Genomic DNA, 23,053 nt, shown 5'->3' with positions numbered 1-23,053 from the left:
ATCTATTTTCGGAGGCCTTGATTATGCGATATACAGAAAACTCGATTGCGCCAAAGTCCGAAGAAACTTCGGCGCATTTTTTTACTTATTTTCACCTGAAATGGAAAAGATTTTATTAAGTAATTCTGCCTTGGGATAAACGCTCGGTGCAGTTATTCAGCGACACAGTTCTTTTCTCTTGAGTAATGTCAGTCTAAGGCTCTCATTAAGGGTGAGTTTGGTAAATAACGATGAGTGTGACATTTATTCTTTATTTAAGGCCTAAGTTTTCCCTTCAGTGAAGAAGTTATAGCCAACGCCATTCACTTCTGTCAGAAAGTATGACATTCTCAAAAGAGGTGTAGAGGAATTTATACAGTAGAAAAATGTCTTTGTGGGAGAAATTCGGATCTTTCCTAGATAGTGACCCCCAAGGGTTTTCGGGGGTCGTTATCTAAGACTAATATTTCTTGGGAGTCATTACCTTTATGATATTTACAGTCTTTTGTTTGTGTTTTTACGGATATTCCCAACGGGCTCATAATAAACACGTCGCAAAGGTGGATACATACCGGGTTAAAACCCTCGGGGATCATTATCTAGGAAAGATCCAGAAATTCTGGTGTAGAGTGACAGATATAGAGAAATAGACAGATAAACAGATTATATGATGGAGAACAATTGAAGATGCTAAATATACAACATTTTCGTTGCCCCTTTACCTCTTCATTTACCTTTTTCTTTGGGCTTCTGAAGACTGGAACCGGATAACCAAACAAGAAATCGTCTGGTCGCCTAGGATACACACACACACACACATACACACACACACACAATGTACAAATTTATATTTCTAGAGTAATATTGGGGTTTGACCATCTGCATTAGCATTCTATTTCCTTTTCAAACCCTGTGCGATATTTTGCTATTTTGAGCAGGATAATGTTGCAGAGTTAATTTTAAGTCAACTTATCTCCATGTGGCTGCAATGTCTGCATAGAACAGTGTTCGTATTGTAGGAATTTTTTTTACTTGAAGTTATTTCCACTTAGCATGATTACAGTATATATATACATACAAATATATATAACATATATATATATATTTATATTCAAAATATTCAAATAATGTCATTTAGATAGACTGGGACTTTTAATATTATTTAGCTTATTTAAGATCATTTTAATATTTTACTCATCTTAGGTAAAATGATTTCGTACATCGCTAAAATTTTATTTAAAATACCTTTTGTATTATAGAAATTTTATGGGAATCATTATTTTCGTCGAAAGCAATTTTCAAATACGGTAAATCTTTATATAAAACCACTTTCGTATCTCTCGTAGGGGGGTAGTGCCATCTGTGCATCTCATGCGGTGCACTGTAGACATTACTTAAGGTTCTTTGCAGCGTGCCTTCGGCCCCTCCTTTTACTGTACCTCCTTTCATATTCTTTTTCTTCCATCTTACTTTCCACCCCCTCCTAACAATTGTCTCACGGTGCAACTACGAGGCTTTCCTCCTGTTACACCTTTCAGACCTTTTACTGTCAATTTCCGTTTCAGCGCTGAATGACCTCATAAGTCCCAGTCCTGCGCCTTTGGCCTAAATTCTGTATTCAATACAACTCATTTTCGTATCGAAAGAATATTCATAATTTTAAGGTCAGAGTAAAGGGTGTTTTCCAAGTTTCCGCCCCCTTAGCCGAGTTAAAGTTATGATATCGGACCCAACTGCAGCGGCGGAAGAAGAAGTCGGCTCTGAATTTGTAGAATGGGTTCATTCCCCAATAGAGGAAAAAGAATAAGAAGAAGAAGAAAAAAAAAAAAAAAATCATTAGCGGGAAGCGATTAATACCGCGGGAAGGCTTGGGAACAATTCTCTTGTAATCTTAGAGGTATTATTGAAGATGCTCTCCTTTTCTTATTCTTCTGCTTTTTTTTTTTCTTCTTCTTCTTCTTCCTCTTCCTCTCGTTATCTCTTCTCATCTCTCCTCGAGGACGTTTTCGTGGTCTTCCTTTTATCTCTCACTCTCTTAGAAAATACTCTTCTATTCTGTCAACATTTTCTCTTAGAAAATTCTCTGCAGTTCTGATTGCAGCATTCTCTCTCTCTCTCGCTCTCTCTCTCTCTCTCTCTCTCTCTCTCTCTCTCTCTCTCTCTCTCTCTCTCTCTCTCTCTCTCTCTAGAGAAAACCACCGGTAGAATATTGCAGACTGTGTATTGTATGAAGAATTCTCTCTCTCTCTCTCTCTCTCTCTCTCTCTCTCTCTCTCTCTCTCTCTCTCTCTCTCTCGGAGAAAACTCCATTTAGAATATTGCATAATAGTATTTTACAAAAATTTACCTCTCTCTCTCTTTGGAGGAGAGACTCCCTAGAATATTGCTTTCTAGGTATTGTAGAAGTATTCTCTCTCTCTCTCTCTCTCTCTCTCTCTCTCTCTCTCTCTCTCTCTCTCTCTCTCTCTCTCTTTGGAGGAGAGAATCCCTAGAATATTGCTTTCTAGGTATTTTAGAAGTATTCTCTCTCTCTCTCTCTCTCTCTCTCTCTCTCTCTCTCTCTCTTTGGAGGAGAGAATCCCTAGAATATTGCTTTCTAGGTATTGTAGAAGTATTCTCTCTCTCTCTCTCTCTCTCTCTCTCTCTCTCTCTCTCTCTCTCTCTCTCTCTCTCTCTCTCTTTGGAGGAGAGAATCCCTAGAATATTGCTTTCTAGGTATTGTAGAAATATTCTCTCTCTCTCTTTGGAGGAGAGAATCCCTAGAATATTGCTTTCTAGGTATTTTAGAAGTATTCTCTCTCTCTCTCTCTCTCTCTCCCTCTCTCTCTTTGGAGGAGAGAATCCCTAGAATATTGCTCTCTAGATATTGTAGAAGTATTCTCTCTCTCTCTCTCTTTGGAGGAGAGAATCCCTAGAATATTGCTTGCTAGGTATTGTAGAAGTATTCTCTCTCTCTCTTTGGAGGAGAGAACCCCATAGAATATTGCCTCATTGGTATTTGTACAAGTATTCTCTCTCTCTAGAGGAGAACCCCATACAATATTGCTGCCTAGGTATTGTAGAAATATTCTCTCTCTCTCTCTCTCTCTCTCTCTCTCTCTCTCTCTCTCTCTCTCTCTCTCTCTCTCTCTCTCTCTCTCGTACCAGGAAGGAAACAAGTAGTACGTGATAATAATATCATCCTATAAATACAGAAGAAGCCCCATAAAGCAGTCGATGAATCCAGCCATCCAGAGAACACGGGTTTAAGAAATCATGGTGACAGCTGACCAGATTGAATTATGATTATTGGACCATGTCCGAGATCTATAAATTGGGACCGGGCCCTATTTATTTATAAGTAACGTTGATTTTGGGTTTCTCTCTCTCTCTCTCTCTCTCTCTCTCTCTCTCTCTCTACTACCTGTTAGGAAGAACATATGATATAGGCCTATACAAATAACTTTAGCTGCCAAGTACTCTCCCTCTCTCCCTGTTAGGAACGACATATATACACAAATAACTTTAGAGGCTAAGTACTCTCTCTCTCTCTCTCTCTCTCTCTCTCTCTCTCTCTCTCTCTCTCTCTCTCTCTCTCTCTCTCTCTCTGTTAGGAACACATAATATATACAAATAACTGTATATGTCAAGAACTCTCTCTCTCTCTCTCTCTCTCTCTCTCTCTCTCTCTCTCTCTCTCTCTCTCTCTCTCTCTCTCTCTCTCTGTTAGGAACAACATACTGTATATACATATAACTTTACATGCTAAGTACTCTCTCTCTCTCTCTCTCTCTGTACCTGTTAGGAGCAACATATGATATATTCAAATAACTTTAGCTGCCAAGTACTCTCTCTCTCTCTCTCTCTCTCTCTCTCTCTCTCTCTCTCTCTCTCTCTCTCTCTCTCTCTCTCTCTACCTGTTAGGAGCAACATATATAATATATACAAATAACTTTAGCTGCCAAGTACTCTCTCTCTCTCTACCTGTTAGGAGCAACATATATAATAATACAAATAACTTTAGCTGCCAAGAACTCTCTCTCCTTTCTCTCTCTCTACCTGTTAGGAGCAACATATAATATATACAAATAACTTTAGATGCTAAGTACCCTCTCTCTCTCTCTCTCTCTCTCTCTCTCTCTCTCTCTCTCTCTCTCTCTCTGTTAGGAAAAACATATAGTATGTACAAATAACTTTGGATGCCAAGTACTCTCTCTCTCTCTCTCTCTCTTGGAACTGACTTACTGGGGGAAATGATTTCACCTTTTGTTTTACTGATATTTTGTTCTACTGCAATTCATATTCCATGACTGTTTCCCTTCCTTTGCGGCCGAGCTTCGGAATTTTCTTCATGCTCCTTTGTACCATGATTATCGATATCCTTCAAGGGATGGGTTTGAAGCTTGCTTCAGCGACACCAGAAAACATCCAGTTGTGACCATAGGCCCGTGATCTAAGAACCTGTGCGTGCTACTTGTCTTGCAGTATCCACGTTGCCCAGTACCAAAATTCTTCCGTTTCTTTTACTAGTTAAGTATACCTTAGTTTTACCAGACCACTGAGCTGAGCTGATTAACAGCTCTCCTAGAGAGGGCTGGCCCGAAGGATTAGACTTATTTTACGTGGCTAAGAACCAATTGGTTACGTATTGTGGAATCCGAACCACATTATAGGTAGAAATGAATTTCTAACACCAGAAATAAATTCCTCTAACTCTGAATGATGAAACTAATGTCTTGATGTGATTAATTACTGTCATTAATTACTAATATCGATGTTCAGAGGCTTAAAAGAGCTGTATCACCGCTTGAGCTCTCCTTGCATCACTGCCTTACTTTTCCAGACTTCTGCTGTGCTTGCTTGAAAATGATTAACTATTTGTCTATTTCCTTTATTTATTGGTTATTTTCTTCATTCTGTTTTCTTTTGTTTTCAACGTATAAGCTCTCTTTTTCATGAAGACTATTTACAATTAAATGGTTCTTAATAATAATAATAATAATAATAATAATAATAATAATAATAATAATAATTAATAATAATAATAATAATAATAATAATAATAATAATAATAATAATAATAATAATAATAATCGTGATTAAGCCTTATCTTGCTTTTTACTTTGTTTCCTTCAAACCCTTGTTACTCCGTAAGGAAATTCGGATGCCAAGCCGTCGGCCACTGAATAAAAAAATCATAAATAAATAAAAAACGACCTAACTGTTTCGTCAAGAGACGATACGTCATATCAAAACCGCAAACGCGGACAGTTCACAAGAAATCCAAGAGAGACGACAGATGGCCCAGCGACTCATTGCTGCTTTGTTCTTTTTAGTTTTCTGCTAAAGAAAACTATTGTGCCGGCTTTGTCTGTCCGTCCTCACAGCGCTTTATCTGTCCGCACTTTTCTCCGTCCGCACTTTTTCTGTCCGCCCTCAGATCTTAAAAACTACTGAGGCTAGAGGGCTGCTAATTGGTGTGTTGATCATCCACCCCCCAAACGTCATGCATATCAAATTGCAGTCCTCTAGCTTCAGTAGTTTTTTTATTTTATTCAAGGTTAAAGTTAGCCAAAATAGTGCGTCTGGCAATGATATAGGATAGGCCACCACCGGTTCGTGGCTAACGTTTCATAGGCCGCGGCTCATGCAGCATTTTTCCGAGGCCACCGAAAGATAGATCTATTTTCGGTGGCCTTGATTATAAGTTGTACAGAAACTCGATTGCGGCGAAGAAAATTCGGCGTATCTTTTGCTTGTTTTTTTTTTTTTTTTTTTTTTTTTGCCGACCGGATTCGCTGCGTTTCTCGATGAAGCCTCGTTTGGTTTAATCTTTCATCCGGTCAGTTAGTTAGCTCTTCTGCCCGGCGAATTTTATTTGATTTTTTAATGAGTTCAGAAAACGGGACTCCGTTTTCTGATATGGCAGAATGAAGGCAAGTTTTATCGTGGATTTACTTTCCTTTGGCCCGTTTTCTTTAACGCTGTCGGGGACTCTTTTAATTCAATTTTTGGCTGGCTGGTCATTTTCGCTGTTTATTAAGATATTTTTGTGATATATATATATATATATATATATATATATATATATATATATATATATATATATATATATATATATATATATATATATATATATATAATATATATATACACACATACATGCATGTGTGTATATATATGTATATATATATATATATATATATATATATATATATATATATATATATATATATATATATATATATATGTATATATACCTTATATATATAAACATGTATATGTACATATATATATATATATATATATATATATATATATATATATATATATATATATATATATATATATAATATTGAGCAAGGTAACGCATACTGATAGTAATTACGATAGCAACGATAACAGTAATTTGAACAAGCAATGCTTCTCATGAATTCAATTAAGCGAATTTTATTGTATCCCTTAATGAGTCTGGCGTAATCAAGTGACCATCCTTTAATTAATTTTTCTATTAGAAAATAATATTTGCGTCCAATTAGCGCAATGACGCAGTAATTAGGTAAGGAATTATTGTAAAATATCGTTTCCTTGCTCAGTGTTGGCAATCCAATGATTGTCATTAGTTTAGAAAATGTCACTTGAAACTGTTATGGGATTTTCAGTAATGTCTTGGGAGAAAAAAAATTTTTTAGGGTAAAGAAAGAATTACGATATACGTTTACTTGGCAACACTGAGGAATGTGCTTGATTGCTAGATTGTGGCAACACTGTTGGAAGTAGGTGAAAATAAGATTTTTCACTTCCCGTTGGAATTTTTCTTTAGGCCTGAGCTCTCTCTCTCTCTCTCTCTCTCTCTCTCTCTCTCTCTCTCTCTCTCTCTCTCTCTCATACACAGACACACTCTCTCTCACGCATATATAATCAAGTAATAATATTAATATACTATTAATATAATATATGATAATACAGTTAATATAATATTAATATAAACAGTCTGTGGGGTTTGTTTTGGAATGAAATAATGTCATTAAAAACTAGCGTCATAAATGCAATGGTCAGCACTGCCGAAAGTAAATTATCTGCTGATATGATATTCATTTATTGTCACTGATATAATATAGATGTAATTGATAAAAATCCTCACCTAATAACATTCATGAATCTATGCATGATTGTAAATGCTTGAATTGAATATAAAATTTAGGCCATCGGTCAAGCACTGGGACCTGTGAGGTCATTCAGTGCTGAAAATAATGTTGAAACAATTGTAAAGAGAGGGTGGAAAGTAAGATAGAAGAAAGAGAATATGAATAGAGGTATAGTAAAAGGAATGAAAGGGGTTGCACCTAGGGGCCGAAGGGACGCTGCAAAGAGCGTTAAGTAGTGCCTACAGTGCACCGCGTAAGGTGCACTGACGGCACAACTAACCTACCGGGACATGAATGTATGTATATATATATATATATATATATATATATATATATATATATATATATATATAAATATATATATATATATATATATATATATATATATATATATATATATGTATATATCCATAGATGTGAAGAAGGTTATGACGTAATCAGGTCATTATGTACTTGACCTACGTTCAGTGAAGCGTTACGTCAATAATCAACTGATGACACCATCGAAGTTTTAATGTTTCTGCTGTTTACTTGTAATTTAAAGGGCACAATGCAGTTTACTTGTAATTTACAAAGCACATAATATGCCTGTTCCATATAATCTGAAATACATTGTTGGGGGAATAAAATGATAAATAAATAAATATTAGTTAAATATTGACTGGTAATTTTTACATTTTTCCTTGTTCGGTTTTGGATGTCAGCACGCCCATAATTTTGATATATCTGCACACTCACACACACGTGCACAAAGACACACATGTATTTTCACAATACCCTTCTCCCCCCTGGATTACAAATACGAAAACAACTGTAAAGAACGCCTCCAAATTTTCATCATGTTTGCTTGCAATGACAAGAATTTTCCGCCGCGCAGGCAATTTGGCGAAGGGGAGATTTTAGCGTTTCGCTCGGAAGGATGAAATTTACATGCACTCCGAGAAAGGGAATTCACCCCCAATACTAGCTTTCCCCCCGGAGCAGTTTGCCGTATTCTACATTTTTGCTATATTTCCATACCTTTTTTATGCTTTTTTTATTTTTGCTATTTTTCCCTACATTTTTCTGTTTATCCCACATTTCTGCTATTTTTTCCCACTATTTTGTGTTTTTTAAAATTTTTGCTAATTTTCCCCAATTTTTTTGCCGCTTTTCACATTTTTGTTATTTTTCCCACCACTCTTTCAGTTTTCTCCTTTTTCTTTACTCACGTTTTGTTGATTTTTATTTATGGGACTAAAATGACCAATATTCGTAAGCTCACGCCGGATGCGAAATGAAAATAAGGCAGTGGAATATTCAATCTTTTTTTTTTTTTTTTAGCAACGGCAGTCGGATTTTTCGATCGTTTTCCCCTTTCATAAACAGAGTTTTTTTTGGGAGGGGATGAAAAGAAAAATTTTGGCATTTGCATTTCGATTTTATGCTTTTTCTTCTATATTTCAGAGTAAGTCATATTTATAGTTTGAAAATGTCTTCTTTTCCCGAGTTTTAGTAATGGCATATTTTGTATTTTATTTTCTGTATTTTTCCAACGTTTTACTGCAGCAGGGTGATTTTTAGAATTTGCGTTTTATCTTTTATATTTTTTCTTCTTTTCCTTCCGGTACGTCAGATTTTTCTCATTTTTATAAACTATATATGTGTGAGATTTTTACATTTTTATGAATTATATATGTCTAATCTTTACATTTTTTATAAATTATTTTCCCGATAACTTGAATTTGTAATCGTAGAATGTGCATTTCGAAATCGCATTTTCTTTCGTTTTCTTTAGCAACACGAATTTATGACTTTTTTATTTTAGCAATTTCAGAATTTGTAATTTGTTTTCATATTTCATCTTCTTTTCCTCTGTCGGATTATTAGTTGAAAAATCTACGGAGGAAGTTAAATCAGAAATGTGGAAATTAATGTTTTATTTTCTGTTTTTTTTTTTTCTTCTAGAAATTCTAAAATACTGGAAAAATGCAAATGAAAGATACCAATTTCATCTTAGTAAGAACACAATATACACAGTATATACATACACACACACACACACACATATATATATATATATATATATATATATATATATATATATATATATATACACTCTGTATATATATATTTGGATGAGGTTGCTAGCCCGAACATGCTCCTTTCCCACCACAGTTACGAACCACTCCAGTCGACTAATTCCTAGATAGCTTATTCAGTGCTTTGTTCAACAGAAGTACAACGGGCTTCTAATGTAGTGTCTGAGGTTCTAACCGCTGTCCCTATCGCCCCGAAAAGAATGCTATAAAAAATACATTTTGTTTTCAGCTAAAATTGTACTACAAACCATATCTTAAGAAATATAACGTATAAAAGATTGGCCAAGAAAACGACGGTACTGAAAAGAAAAGAAAAGAAAACAAAATAAAACAAACTAACCTGTTTTAAAGACATATATGCAAGTAAATATATATACAGAAATAAAAACTAAGCAAGGTAATATAATTCACAAAACGAAGTATAGAAATGTAAAGGAAAAACTTCGGCCACAAAAAACTGAAGTGAGTTAACTAGGGAAATGAATGTGTGAAAAAAATACATAAGAAGGCATATTACATTTTGTAGAATGACTTGCAGTACGCCTCTATATAACATTCGTATAATGTTAATATTTATAAATATAATCAAATAGTTCTTATCTGGAATAATTATCGTAATCTAAATTTCAGGAAATCAATTATAAAAAATGTGCCGATCCCAGTATCAGAAAAATAAGAGCACTATATTCTACATCACCTGGAGATCACAAACCTGAAAAGACTCTTAGAGATCTAATGCTTCTTCTGAAGGTAATTCCCAGAATCACTGTAAAGTAATTCGAGTGCAATTGGTCCCTATTTGAAAAGACGTTGAAACATTGGCGTCCGGGTCCGAAATGACGGCGAGAGGAGGGTGCCACGATTGGCTGTTCCCTCAGAATTGCTGCTGAAGTTCACAATTAGTCTTTAAATTCAACCCAATTACCACCGAATAATACAGGCATATAGGTACAAAACAGAACAACATAACGCAAGATTCTTGCACGTCCTGCAGCCTTGCAACGTCCCGGAATGTGCACGGTCTTGAGGAAGTGAATGAAACCGTGGTATAAATGAATAATTAGGCAGCGAGTGTTGGCAACGATCGAATCAGCACGTGTGTGAGTGTGTAGCGGGCGGCTCGCACGACGGACGATCCTCACGATGTAAACAGTGATTGTTAGACGAGTGACTAGAAAGGGTTGAACTGTCTCTGCCGCAGTCGCATTTCTTTGCCACATATATTTTTTCGCTTTCGATGGTGGAATTTGTCAATACTGATCAACGACCGAAACGCACAGCTGGGTTCCTTCTGCCCTGGTGACTCTGTACTTGCGCATGTGTCAATTGTGCAGTTTGGGAGACATTTAGCCAATTTGGCGCTAAACTTCGTGCTATATCAGACTCCGGGTTTTTGTTGCATTGTTGTGATGTAAATTGTTTTTATTTAGTCGTCTCATTTACGCGCTGAAGAAAGATTGAGTGAAACTTTTGAATATACAATGGAACGTTTACGACATATTTGATTTTATCCGCCTAACGCATCAGCCTACGGTTTGTGTAACAACGTAGATTCTGATATATTTTAAAATTTTACTGTATCTTATTTTTCTCATCGTAATTTTGCTTCCATTTTAGATGGTTCGATGAAATTACGAGAAACAGAAATTATTGTCGGTCACTCCACCACAGTGATAAAAACAAGCTTTAACAATTAGAATTAGGAGAGTGGGAAGAATCCATTTGAATCCCAGGATTACAGAGACTTGTCTCCGCCTTCCCCATTTACCTGAATGCAATGATCGCCCTTGTGGATTGGCCCAAGTGGATTTAAGTGCTAAGTGCCCCCGGAAAAGTGCTATAAAGTCCCCCGAGACGTACCCCCTTCAATAAAGAAGACACTACTCCGCCAAAGTGGAGAATTCCGCCCCATCATCCCCTCCCTCCTCCTCCTCCTCCCCTACCCCAACCAACTCATGCCTCGCCTCAACCCTCCTTGCTGAAGACGACGCCCACGAGGAAGAAGACCTACCCACCATGAGGAGCAGCCACCTCAGTCACGCCCACTCACAGGTAGGCCTAACAGTTTGAAAGTAAAAACAGGAATCAAGAGAGTGACATTTTCTTTGGTATAACCAAAGCCTGGTTCAGTGATTTTTCACATTTCCCACCTTTCTTTGAACAGTAGGAAAGATTAGGCTTATGCATTATCGTTGTTATAATAAGTAGACTCTTTACTCTGAGGAAGGCCCAAATATGAGTTCACATTGTCCCCTTTTTGAAAGCAGTCTAAGGCCCTTGCACCATTGTTTTTAGAAGTGGTCACTCCCTCTCACAGGTAGGCGTAGGCCTAAATCTGAATACAAGATGATGAAATCGAAGGCATGAATAGCATTTTCTTCACTTGAAATTAATGTGTGTAATTGTTCAGTACCCTAATTTATTTTAAATACACATATCCAAGACCGAATCGTAATTATGGGCAATAAGAAATAGCCGCTTAATTACGTCTACGCATGCAGGTGCCTCTGAATACATGATAACAAAATAAAGAAATGGATTTTTCATTGTAGGCCTAAAAAGAATGTTCAGGTGTTATGAGCAGCCACTTACCTAAACCTAGATATTGGAACAGAAGAAACGAAAGATTTTTCTTTTTCGTATTTCGTCTATTTAGATAATGCAGTAGCCCATAGTTCTTCGTATTGTTGCAGGAAGGAGTAGCCACCTAATTAAATACGCATGGGATTTATTACCGTGAGAGAAGTCGCGGTTAGGCCTATACGTAATATTTAGGATTGTGGCGAAATATAAGATTCGGCAGAATTTTCCTGGGCGTACATAAAAACTACGTTTTCACCATTTTCTTGATTTTTTATAACCCAAGTCATTCTAATCTACCTAGAGTTATGAGCCATCAGGAACTGTCGTTACCCAAAGCTTTATTATGATTATGTGAAAAAACAGCACCTGATTCATGCCTAATCAAGTATAGGCCTAAATCCAGGAGGAAAAAATAAATGGAAAAAATGCCGCCTGTGTTTTTTCACAGCTGCGTGGGGAATTGCCAAACCTTTGTTATTTATCTCGCATAACTAGCACAGCCTCGTAGGCCTACTGTAACGTAACCATTAATTTCATCTAAATTATGCTCCCTGGAGTACATGACATGGCCCCGACAGATAAGGCAGGATTTGCCCTCATGAAACACAAACAATGGATGAGATTATCACTCTCTGGGAATCTTATACAATCTCTTAATAACCAGTGATAATTATTACGACGGATGGAGCCCGGTAACCACAACAATGCTTTGTTGGAGGTGATATCGCCGCCGCAATGAACGTAATGTTTGCATGTTTTTTCAAGAGGTTCGTTAGAATGTAAAATCAACGTTGATGCGTATTTAATTCTCTCTCTCTCTCTCTCTCTCTCTCTCTCTCTCTCTCTCTCTCTCTCTCTCTCTCTCGTGTGTAATGTATAGATTTCTTTAATAGGTTTTTCTTCAGTAATATAATTATTTCTGAACAAATACGCCTGTCTCTTTTTTCATAATTAGATTATAGAATTCGCTTTTCAAAAAAAGTACAAGACCTTTGTTCATAGTATTTGTATATACAGAATTAACCGTGAAAGTTTAAAGTACTTTGTATCGACAAATTTTACCATATAAACAAATACAATATCGTTGAAAGTTCTAGACGGGTTTGATTTTGTTAATTAAACGACGAAAGTTTGAGGAATAGATTTGTCATATTTATTTTATGGTTGAATTAGAATAACAGTTTTGGGTCTCTACGTGGTGTTTGTTTATTTTTTATTTTTGTTATAGTGATTCTGCCATGGGAATCATAGTGGATGAAATCTGAAAAAGTATGTTATATTCCCGTAGACATCACATTTCGAAATTTTGGTTTTTGAGCAATTTTGATTTTCCTCCACATATATCTGTTATATTATTTTATTTTATTTTATTTTACTTACTTATTTGGTTGTGAGGGAATGGGTGTTTTTGTTCTGGCGTTAAACCTACCTAAGATAGGTGGGACTACCTCTCCTTAAATGATTGACACATAAATTGCGTTCCAGCGCTTCACCTACCGCTTCTTTCAATGTCTGGCATGAGTTGATCAAATTTTGACCTTTTGTAAATAGCGGTGGTTGGATGCCTGTCGTAACTGTTCTGCCTTGCAGTAAAACAGGATCTTTGTCTTCTGTCTGATTAGATTTTTGTTTCCATGCAGACAAGAAATATATATTGCTTTCGTCTGTGGCGATTTGTGTGGTACTGAAGGAATTCAAAATTAAATGTCAGAAGAATTGAGTTTTTTATTTTTTTTTAAGAAGCGAAAAAGGGAGTAACTTGATTCCCAGGTCTATTATGAATTTCGTGCTATGGAACATGAGGGTTAATGGATCTGGGTGTATCTTAATTATCGTACTAGTGATGATAATTGTTTCATGATTTTTGTGCGGCATTTCTTTGACTGTGGGTCTACATAAAAAAAAAAATTAGTGTCCTCTTTGTAAGTCATTTATGGCTGTCGTATTACTGAAGATAAGTTTCATGTTTGTTTTATCGCAATGTTCATTTCATGTTATCTGAAGATGGCGGCCTTTGTGTTCAGGTAGGTGTAGCCTGGTCTTGTTCTGCGGCAAATGATAACGTTGATGATCCTTTTGAATCCAAGTCACTTCATTTGATCGTAGACGAGAATTCTTTGTAGGCTTCCTCTGATTGTCAAAATGAATTCTAGTTTTCTGGTGTGTAGTAGTTGTGTTTTTTTCGGAGATACTCAAACCATAATTTTTCCCAGCCTTTCTTTTAGGCCTATTCAGTGTTTTCCATTGAAAATAAGTACATGTATTTTCCTTAACGTTCCTTTTGTGTTGAGTATATTTTTAGACTAACATTTTGCATACATGAAGTATTGTTATTTGCATATTTTGACATCGTCTATTTGAAGATGATAATTTTTCTTTGTTCTGTTTCTTGCTTACAAGTATTCTCTCGAACTCCCTCTTCAGAAGGTGATGAGATCCTGTAACTCTATTTTGGGTGTGTATTTGTCATTTGTAAATTATTACATAATTTTTGTAATCAATTGCTGTTGCTATGTAACCTTGTCTTTGCTGTACAAGAATAATTAAAAGACATTTCCTTTTTTGATAAAATGGACCACACCCATTTTTGTTTGTATATACTGTACTTCAGCGCTTTTTCTAAACCGAGATTTTTTCTACCCTACTAGACCTCTGTGTTTTTGTGTGTGTGTGTGTGTAGGCTTTTGTGCGTGCATGTTTTCTTTATGAATATTCTCTTCATACACCATTATACTTCCTTAATACTTCGTGGTTATTTTTAACATATATCTGACTTAATTATTCATACAGTTACGTAAACACATTTGTCACGAGGAAGCAAGGAAGCCTTAGCCTTTGGTTGGGATTAATTTCTAAAAACTTTTTTATAGCTTCGTCTGCTTCCCTCATTATTGCAGCCTCTGCTTTCTTTATTCATTTGCATCTTCTGCTTCCTCTTTTAACAGAGTTATCTGCTGTCACATTTTCTATAATTTCTAAAAAAAAAAAAAAAAAATTAGCTTCGTCTACTTCCCTCATTATTGTAACCGCTACCTTATTCATTTGCATCTTCTCTCACTTTTAACAGAGTTGTGTGCTACCATTTTATTTAAATCTTCTTCTTCCCGCTTCATCTAAACATCTGCTTCTGTTTTTATTCGCGTCGTCTGCTTTCGCCTCCATTTAAGTCATCTGCTTGCTCTTGATCGTTATCCTTATATCGGTATTACCCGTGAATTTTAGCCAGCCACCTCGTAGCATTCAATAAGAAGCCCCCATTAAAAGACCATGTGTGTCTGTTTATCATATGCGTTTCGGCGTAATTACTCAGCGTATAACGTTACTCTCAGTTCGACCTTGCGTATAACAGCGTTGGATAAAAGGAAGCTTTGTACTCTTGATTAAGTTTTTTTCCCTATATCCAGTTCTACGTTACATGATATGCTCGTCTAATGTGACGATTTGCGATGGTATTGTGAGGGTACTGCAATTATGATGGTCCAAGTTTGTTCCTATTTTTAGTTTTCTGAAAAGAAAACTATTGTGCCGGCTTTTTCGGTTCGTCCGCACTTTTTATGTCCGCCTTCAGATCTTAAAAACTACCAAGGCTAGAAGGCTGCAAATTGGTGTGTTGATCATCCACCCTCCAATCATCAAACATTTCAAATTGCAGCCCTCTAGCCTCAGTAGTTTTTATTTCATTTAAGGTTAAATCTAGCCACGATCGTGCGTCTGGCAACGATATAGGCCAGGCCACCACCCGGCAGTGGTTAAAGTTTTATGGACCGCGGCTCATACAGCATTATACCGAGACCACCGAAAAATAGATCTATTTTCGGTGGCCTTGATTATAAGCTATACAGAAAACTCGATTGCGGTGAAGAAACTTTGGCGCATTTTTTACTTGTTTCTTTGTCGTCCAATTGTTCGTTATAAGATGTTGGTCTAATATGGCGTTTTGTGATGATTTTGTGATGGCACTGTAATGTTAATGCCCCCAGGCAAAGAAGGTGTTATGACGTTTTTGTGTGTTGTGACGGTGGTTTGGGATTTAGAGAAGCGGTTCGCGCGGTGGTTTTCTGCTGTGTCGACATGGTGATGGAACGGGGCCTTCTGAACCGTTGGATGTACGGCAATTAACAACGCCGGATTGTCGAATATTAGTTAGTTTTGTATTGATGTTGATGAAGATTGCCTTTTTCTGTAATTATTTTTCAATATCAACATCTTCAGTCATGCGATCTCATTACATGATCGATGTAAAGGTCAGTATAACCAAACTTATCATCGCCAAATTATATATATATATATATATATATATATATATATATATATATATATATATATATATATATATATATATATATATATATTACATATATATATAATATATATATATATATATATATATATATATATATATATATATATATATATATATGTGTGTGTGTGTGTGTGTGTATGTGTGTTTCAGTATAAGCAATTTCTCTAAACAGGGGGTGGTTCAAAGAAAAATAACACAGCAGGCACTGCGACATTCAGCTTAAACTCGTGACTCTTTTACGAAAACCTTGTAGATAAACTTGCAGAGAAGACCTCCTCATAATTTATATATATATATGTATATACATACATATATGTGTGTGTTGTTTTAATGACCATCATCAGAATATCTTTTCCAAAGTAATGGCAGGATGACGTCATAGAGTAGACTATGTGCCCTGTCATCAGGAGAAGGAGGAAGAGCCTATGCCCTTGAGAATAATAGGAGTGGGAGCAGCAAGAGTTGGAGTAGGTTTCATAGAAGTAGGAGTTGGAGGAGGAGTAGCAAGAGTGTAACAACAGGGAGTAGTAGTCGTAGGGGTAGTTGCATTAGGAGTAATAGGATCAGTAGTATTGAAAGCATAAGTAGTAGATAAGTAGGAGGAAGAATAATAGGAGTGGAAGCAGAGGCGGTAGGAGGCGTAGGAGTAGCAGGAGTTGGCAATGGGTGACCTTTAGCCTTGAATCTGGTGCTGGGGAAGGAGCAGGGGAAAGTGTGTGGGAGCATTTGGGGAAGGGGTAGGGGGCCTGGGAGGGGGAATGGGACACCCTCGGATAGAGGTAGGGGCCGGGGAGGGCTGAATAGGAGTTGAGAGGTTGGGGAGTAGTGCAATTCGATATTAAAGGGATCTGCAGCAGCGCTAGTGGTTGGTGATAAGGCAAGGGAGAGAGAGAGAGAGAGAGAGAGAGAGAGAGAGAGAGAGAGGATGAAGAAAAAATGTTTATTTTGGAATTGAGATATCTTGAGCAAAAAACAGGTATTAAAGAGAGAGAGGGAGAGCGTGAGAAAAAAATGTTTATGCTTGGAATTACTATATCTTGGACAAAAAACAGGTACTAGGGGAGAGAGAGAGAGAGAGATGGGCTGACTGACTGATGTAACAAACACGAAAACAAGAAAAAAGCGTAATGGTATTTCTAAACATCGATAAAAAGTCAGTTGCGTAATTATGTAAACATTCTCTCTCTCGTTTTCAAGGAAGGTTCTAAAAATACAAATATGTGTGAGACTCGTGTACACCTAAGTCGTAGGAGTAATTGGAATGAGCATGCGCACATCAAACCAGACAGTCTTCAGTTACGTAAGGAATTGAGGATAAAAAAAGGGGGGGGAGGGTATACAGGCTCCTTTTAATTATTTCCGTGCTTTATTTCATGTTTTCTCGTTACGTCATACGTAGGCTACACTCTGAAGCGTAGCCTACTCGAGATCTTTCGTATTCTAATTGGAAGCCTCGTTAACATAGTTTTATAAGCTTACGTAGATCAGGTTTATTTATTTATTTTTGGGAGGATAGTACGTATTAGCGTCTGCCGGGGCCCTGTAGGTGCTAGAAGAGATGGTAGACGTGTACCTACTTGGATGAGAGCTGTGAGAAGGGAGGATGGAGATAGGTGGAGATTTGTGGAAGATAGAGCCCAGAAAAGACCTTGGTGTGGAATTTCACAGAGGCCCCTTGCGTCACGTGGCGTTGGATGAGATGATGATGATGATGATATACTTATTTATGTATTTATTTATTTAGTACATAAGTGCTCGAAATAGGTAACAATCAACATTAAATAAAACTATACACACACACACACACATATATAATGAACATTTAATTGTAATTGCAGTGATGTAATGTATATGCAAGGAAATAAATAAATGCGTAAAAAAAGAAACATGATAAAGATTAGGAAAATATGCTTTACTGTATAATCAGGCAAATAGTTCATCCCTAGGTTTCGTGCGTTCTATCTGACACGCAAGCGGACACATGTTTAGTATTCCTATTGTTGTGACCACAATGATAACAATAAATCACATCCTGTGGTACTTTACTGCAATATCCTACTTAGTCTATTTATATGTGTACATATACTGCCTGTATTCGGTAAGTTATTCAAGTTTGTTTTTACTGTATATAGCCAGCTTACCCCACATCCTTAGGCCTACTCGTGCGGATCTCTTTCGTAGATGGAGTATTCATCTCTGTTTACAAAACAAAGACACATCGCACGTTATTGTCTGTGATAAAGTTGATAAGGGTAGAAGGCCTTGAGCGCAGCCATCCAGTGGGTCATAAAACACGCATCGAATAGGTGATCAGCACATAACCATTCAATAGGGTGTAGGACATACATAGCCGACTAATCAGTTAATGGATAATATCATCAAATAGGCCCAAGCGAAAACATCCACTTGCTAAGAGAACATGACCATCCAATAGGTATTTGGACTGTCATCCAGTTAAGTAATAGGATAAAGCCATCCCAAAGTGACTACGCGTGATCAGCCGGATTTCATTGTACGTGACTGGGTTATGGGAGAGGGTATTGCAGCCTTTTGTACTAATTTTGAGTTACATCCAGGGTTAGGATCGAAAATTGTCTGTGTAGCCTATGTAGTAAAAACTAAATATTCATGTTCATTTTAGTACTCATAGGAATATACAAAATATGCATGGTCCTTTTAATACTTATTGGCCTATTTAGTATATCTTGAAGACAAGTACCCATAATATTCAAGGACGAGCTTAGCTTAGATGGGTAACCACCAACAAACATTAAACGCCGTCGACATATAATTTGTTTGAACAGTGTGTATGTGTGTGTGTGTGTTCTAGATATGCAAAATCATACGCAGTTACTACAGATGTAAACGACTGTTCCCTGACAACCCACGCACGCGATCTAATCTTAAAATAACCGAGGTGGCTGGTATACAGTGTTGGTAGGCCTGACGGTCTTAGGCAGTTGTGGAGAATAAAGAAGAGGAATTCTGCAATTGCGTGCTAGGACACGTCGCTGTGACCCCTGGGAGTGACGTCGGCTATGGTGGCACTATACGCCTTGCGCTCTAGCACTATTCCGTTCAAATATGTTGTCATGCTGGGTCTCTGAACCCTTTGGAGACCCCTCCTTTTGACAGTGTTGAATTTTTGTCCCTATATGCAATTGGAATTGGATGCACAGATTTGGTACATAGGAAAAATGTATGCGCATGACCTACCTTTTTTCAGCCAAAAGTTGAGGGCTTGCCTTAGAGGCAGGGAGAAAATATAAGTACAAAACTGCATGACTCACTCTCTCCTTCCCGTTCCCTCTCCCTCTCCCGTTCCCTCCCCCACACTCTCCATCACAGGACTCTGTGTTGGTGGTTTTATCGAACGATGCCCTCGCTCCAGCAAGGCCTTTACTCACGCTTGCTTACTCTCTCTCTCTCTCTCTCTCTCTCTCTCTCTCTCTCTCTCTCTCTCTCTGTTTTTCACCAGAAAGTAAAAATATAACACAAATCTTGTGTCAGCCGGTCGTTGCCTCTTGTCAAATATAAGCGTACATAAAAACTCCTCTCTCTCTCTCTCTCTCTCTCTCTCTCTCTCTCTCTCTCTCTCTCTCTCTCTCTCTCTTTGGCCTGCTTGCCCTTACTTGGCCTGACTTCTGGGTCTTTCCCATAATCTTCAGGGCTTAGACATCCTTATTCATGCTCCTGTGATCGCTTTCAAGTCAGTGCCGCAATCACGTCTGTCCACACTGACGTCTCATTTCTGTGTGAGGTGTTTGTCTTTGTTTTTTTGTATGTTTATTTGTTTGTGGATGAGCTGTGTTTGTTTATTAGTTATTTGGCCTGGTGGACATTGATTGGGATTAGGCCTATGTCATTCTGGCAATGATTTAATGGATCGATTTGGTCCGTCATGTGTTTCGTAGATCATTTGATATGGCCGACCTTGATTTCGGCAGGCCTGCCCGTCTTCGGTTAAGTAATGTGAAAGAAATGACAGGGATACTGGTTAAACAGTGAATAACAGTTGACTGGTATTCCAAAGAAATTGGTGTCACTCCTGGGCACTATCTGCTCCTAGTTCTCTCACTGTAAATAGGTCATATTTAGGTCATATTCGACTAACAGTGCGTTTAATTGAAAAACCAGTAGTTTGATGTCCTGTGCAGCTCACCTAGGTGAATCGGAAAAATAAAAGTAGAAGTTTTGGCATCCCGTTATCACATTCTTCATTCTTACTGTTACAATACGAGGCATTTTACGCCTGAACTGTTTTCTTTTTTATTTATGACATAATAACAGTGAAAGCTCAAGCTAACAGACTTTAGAATAACCGATGTCTTGAAGAACACGAACGTCATTCCTTGCTTGTATATTCATCGCCTAAACTTTGCTTCCGGGTTATAAAATGTAAATACCATCACGAGTTACAGTTAAGAGTCTTTGTAGCAGCGGTGGAAAGTGGTATTTGGAAGTCGTGAACTACACAAGTTTTTTTTCACTCTTAGCTGGCATTAAAGTCTCCAATAAATGTATCAGATACACATGGCCTAAGTAAAACTAATTTTTACTGTCTGAGAAAAGTGTAAAGGGCGAAGAGGAATTTGAAAAATTCATTTTATGTAGAATCCAGTGGAACGCCATTGGAACTAGGAAGTAGCTACGATTCTGTGCTGTCAGTTACAACAGGTGTTGTTTAATTAATATATAGAAAACGTATTTCTGATTTAGGTAGAGAAGTGAGACCCTTGAGGTAGGCGCCACCAGATTCCACAAAGATAGGCCTACCTTCAGTAAAATGGTTCAGACGGTCACAAGTACGGTGCTTATTGTCTTGAGGAATGCATAGTGGTGTTCAGAGATGGGGGTATGAGATTCAAAGGTATTTATGATGATAATGATCAAGTAAGAAAGTGAAATACATTAAAGTAACCTCATTAGTAAGATAGCACAGTGACAGAGGTTAGCTTGTTGACACGGCTCAGGAACTCTGAGAACAGTCGCGGGCTTCGAATGATAATGCTGGTCAGGTGGAGGAAAGTACAATAGACGTAGATCTGTTTGGATGACTGGTCCGTTAGTTAGTGTGGAGAAAAAAAATCCTTATAAATTTCATGAACTAAATTTATAACTATTTATTTTTTCTCTTGCTGTTAGTTCATACGAAGTTAATCCTGAATGAAATGATCACAGTCCTTCGTGAATGATTTTATTTCTTAGCTGGATTCGAGTGTTTTACTCAAACATTGGCATGTTCATCTGGAATGCATGTGCATAGGACGACTAGAAAATATTTCTTTCTAATAAGAAAAGTGTCATGTAACTACGCATAAACAATGCTGAAGGTATGAAGAGTAAATTATGTTAATGAGTAAATTATGTTAATGCTAAGTATTTTATTCACTGCAGCAAACTTCGCAGTGCCTTAAGCCCTCCTAATTAGACTCCTAGACTCAACCCAATGCTTGGAATCGCGATGATTCACCTCCCACACCCTCTCTCCGTCTCCTCAGGTGCCTGGTGGGCATGTACAGTGTGCTCGATGTGGGACTGTGGGTGTGTGCACTTACACTTATCAATCCTCATTGCGCCAAACGAGTTTTGATTGACCTTGTAGTGAGTGAATCAAAAACGAAATCAATCGGTGTTCTTCCTCTTTATGAACTATGCTTTGTGATCTTATTGACATGCAGATTAAAGGAAATTAAGTACGCTTACGTTTTTCTTTTTCTCTCTTACTGGAAATAGGTCGAGAGAGGTACGAATGCTAAAAAAACATCTACTTTAATGAACTGTTTCTTACATTGAAGCCGTTTAGATGAGTCGCGAATCGCAGTGAGGACTCATGAAACCGACTGACACAGCTGTTCCCATCTTCTACACATATTTGCTAGGTTACGAAGCATTACGTAGGCCCATAATTCAAATCTTGTACCTTGTTATATTTTTCTGGAAGGATCAGTTTTGACTAGGCCTGCCGCCGTAGTCATTATGGTTTGTTGTTGGATTTGCATAGGAATTTTTTCGGATTTGTGGCTGTACAACGTTACTCTTTGAATCTAAATTCATTTGATATTTATCATGCCGTGAAAATAAACTATAAGACGTGTTCAGTAGGCAAGCATAGGCTAATGTTATAGGCTTTATATATATATATATATATATATATATATATATATATATATGTGTGTGTGTGTGTGTGTGTGTGTGTGTGTGTGTGTGTATTTATGTAATATGTATGTTTCTCTGTCATCTCTTCTTAAGTCTACATATTTTTTACATCAAAGGTCTTCAGAGTTACGCTCACATCGGAACTTGGGGTACTAACTACCAAAAGAGCCTTTCACAGTCCTGCAGGCTAACTTCCCCCGCCCTTCACGGGATAGAACTCACATAATAGAACATCTTCGCCAGTAGGACGGAAGTTAAAGTCAGGCCTTTGATGGAACCTTTGTGATCTAACCTACTTGAAAGGAAGCCAAGATTTACGAAGCGTCAAAAGTAGTGCTGAGGTTTTATCGTTGATGTTGGCTCTCTCTCTCTCTCTCTCTCTCTCTCTCTCTCTCTCTCTCTCTCTCTCTCTCTCTCTCTCTCTGCCGTTTTGCCTTGGAGGGGGAAGATACAGTTTGTTAGCTTTCTAGTATAAGTAGCCACCCCCATGTTCTTCTCCATCATGGTTGCAGCCTACCACAGTCAGCTAACTAGCAAATTTTAGAAGGTCAAGGGTTTGTGAAGGTTAGAGGCGAAGGACACACTAAGTTAAGGGTTAGATAACTGCTGATGAACATACAGTTATAGGTTTATTGACCGGCTTAGTCTGTGGAAGATTTCACCTCAATGGGCTCATCTAACATTCGTTCAGCATTTAATGCATGAATATTAAAATCACATACGTTAATACGTACGTACATGCATACATTCAATTGTATTTATGTATGTGTGTGTGTCTGTTTGTGTACACGTTTCACATGCGCGTTTGAGTTCGAAACAGA

General features: G+C 37.4%; 1 protein-coding gene across 18 annotated transcripts in view; it reads left to right on the top strand.

Annotated features, from left to right (window-relative positions):
• Positions 1-23,053, top strand: part of LOC136845208 (rho family-interacting cell polarization regulator 2-like) — a 440,509-nt gene that overhangs the window by 49,645 nt on the left and 367,811 nt on the right. For 4 of the 18 annotated variants that reach the window (XM_067115264.1, XM_067115258.1, XM_067115276.1 and 1 more), the window contains exons 1-2: positions 10,339-10,375; positions 10,805-11,239. The exons of 5 other annotated variants lie outside the window; for them this stretch is intronic. In XM_067115264.1, the coding sequence (XP_066971365.1) occupies positions 11,204-11,239 (36 nt within the window). In that variant the 5' untranslated portion in view covers positions 10,339-10,375; positions 10,805-11,203. Of the gene's footprint in view, positions 1-10,323; positions 11,240-23,053 lie in introns of those variants that run through there. 9 more of the 18 variants (XM_067115272.1, XM_067115256.1, XM_067115261.1 and 6 more) reach the window with 5 other exon arrangements.

The sequence above is a fragment of the Macrobrachium rosenbergii genome, chromosome 13 (genome assembly GCF_040412425.1).
Source record: "Macrobrachium rosenbergii isolate ZJJX-2024 chromosome 13, ASM4041242v1, whole genome shotgun sequence".
NCBI lineage: Eukaryota > Metazoa > Arthropoda > Malacostraca > Decapoda > Palaemonidae > Macrobrachium > Macrobrachium rosenbergii.
The sequence above is the reverse complement of the archived record's forward strand: the minus strand, read 5'-3'. Positions and strand labels throughout refer to the sequence as shown.